The sequence below is a fragment of the Myotis davidii genome, unplaced genomic scaffold (genome assembly GCF_000327345.1).
Source record: "Myotis davidii unplaced genomic scaffold, ASM32734v1 scaffold37, whole genome shotgun sequence".
Classification (NCBI taxonomy): domain Eukaryota; kingdom Metazoa; phylum Chordata; class Mammalia; order Chiroptera; family Vespertilionidae; genus Myotis; species Myotis davidii.
This window is the reverse complement of record NW_006289395.1, coordinates 1,081,692-1,083,362: the sequence shown is the minus strand read 5'-3', so window position 1 is coordinate 1,083,362 and position 1,671 is coordinate 1,081,692. Positions and strand designations below refer to the sequence as shown.

Sequence of the window (1,671 nt, the reverse complement as noted above, 5' to 3'; positions counted from 1 at the left end):
AAGGCTTGCTTGATCCTCTCCTGGCAGAGGAAGTGGGCAGCACGTGGGCAGCGTGGGTGGAGTTGTGGCAGGGGTTGGAGGAGTGGTAGTTGCAGCCACAGCCGCAGCGTCGTCGTCTCCGAGCACTTCAAGAACTCACAGACCCCAAAGCGAGCGAAAGTTTTGAGACCAAGAGAAGTCAGAGGCCCTTTCTGAGCGGCAGCCTCCAGTTCAAAGACGTTCAGGTCCCCGTCGTCAGCGTTTCCCAGGCCTCAGCTGTCCGCGGTGGGAGAGCATGGAGGGACTCGGAGGTGAGTCAGCGGCCCGACGTTTGATGCAGGGTTTTTTGTGGAGAGAGCACACTCATTCCCGGATAGTCTTCGACAGCCGTCAGACATCAGGCCCCCGATGAGGTCCTGGGTGTGAGGATCCCCGGCCTTCGCCCCGAACTGGGGTGAGTACAGCCCCGAGGTCCCCAGCATTTCCAGGGCGCGGTCCGAGGCTGCCGTCACAGGCAGGGAACTGTCCTCCTGGGCGGCACTGGGATGTCGATCACCGTGGCGATGGGCGCCTCCATGGTCACGGAGTGGCTCCGGTCACAGGCAGGGAACTGTTCTCCTGGGCAGCACTGATCATATTGATCACCTTGGTGATGGGCGCCTCCATGGTCCTGGAGTGGATCCGGGCCGTGGAGGAGTGTCGCCTCTGGCTGGCCACTCCGCTGGCTCGCGAGGCCGCGCTCCTGACGTCCAGGGAGCTTTTCCTCTTGTCTCTATGTTTACCCGATGGGGTGTCTGTGGGGAGGTCAGAATGAACCGATTCCGTGATCTTCGCAGCCTTCCTGTTGCCGTTGCTCACTCCGATGACGGGCACAGAGTGTCAGATTTTTCCTCCCTGTCCAGTGACAGGTAGCAGCTTCACGTCTTGTGGTACATTGTCTCCGTTTTCCGAGTGGTAAGCGCCTTGCCACTCCTGGCCCATCTTCAGGCGTGAATTTCTAGGACGGAACGAGCCAGCCTTTTTCTCAGTTAGAGGCCTTTTTGCTAACTCCTTCCCTAGTCATTCACCCGACGCATAGCCCGCTGCTGTTCCAAACGCTGGCTTACATGCTGTGTGTAGCTGTCCTCGCTCGTGGTTTGAGTGGCGTCTCGGCCTTTCTCTGGCGCCGTGGATACTGAGTTACAAGCCCCGAGCTTCAGCTGGGACCGCGCCGCTCCGAACTCCAGCTGCCGCAGCTCCGGTAACAGGCCAGGCGGCTGGGGTTCCCCGTACCTCCTGTAAAGCCGCAGGAATGAGGGGCATCACGGACTCCCCTCCGTCCCGCCGGCGCGCACACCAACGACAACCGTGTTTCTGAAACGGGTGTGGCTCGAACAGACCGGCACAGCCAGGGCGTCCCGCCGCTGGGGGTTCTGTGGTCGATGATGATGATGATGATGATGGCGGGACCTGCAGCCAGGAAACAGGTCAGGGCAGCCTGGACCCCCAGGGCCACCGTGCCCTCGAACCCCGCTTTTCCGCACGCCTTCCGGAACCCTCACACTGGCTGTCGGCTTTGACAAACGCTACCAGGACCTGGAGTTGATGTGCATGAACCTCATGGGGCCCAAATGCGCGTGAGATGCCGGTCTCTCCCAGTCGGGGTCCGCGGGTGGGGGCCGCTGTGGGGGCCAAGGCTTCGGCTCCCGCAGC

At 61.6% G+C, this 1,671-nt stretch overlaps 1 protein-coding gene across 1 annotated transcript in view; it reads right to left on the bottom strand.

Moving 5' to 3' along the window:
• The window catches only part of ODF4 (outer dense fiber of sperm tails 4), an 11,331-nt gene that overhangs the window by 376 nt on the left and 9,284 nt on the right, over nucleotides 1–1,671 (bottom strand). The window contains 7 exon segments of the mRNA XM_015562533.1: nucleotides 6–40; nucleotides 43–92; nucleotides 94–506; nucleotides 580–948; nucleotides 1,086–1,219; nucleotides 1,222–1,251; nucleotides 1,363–1,428. Of these exon segments, the coding sequence (XP_015418019.1) occupies nucleotides 6–40; nucleotides 43–92; nucleotides 94–506; nucleotides 580–948; nucleotides 1,086–1,219; nucleotides 1,222–1,251; nucleotides 1,363–1,428 (1,097 nt within the window).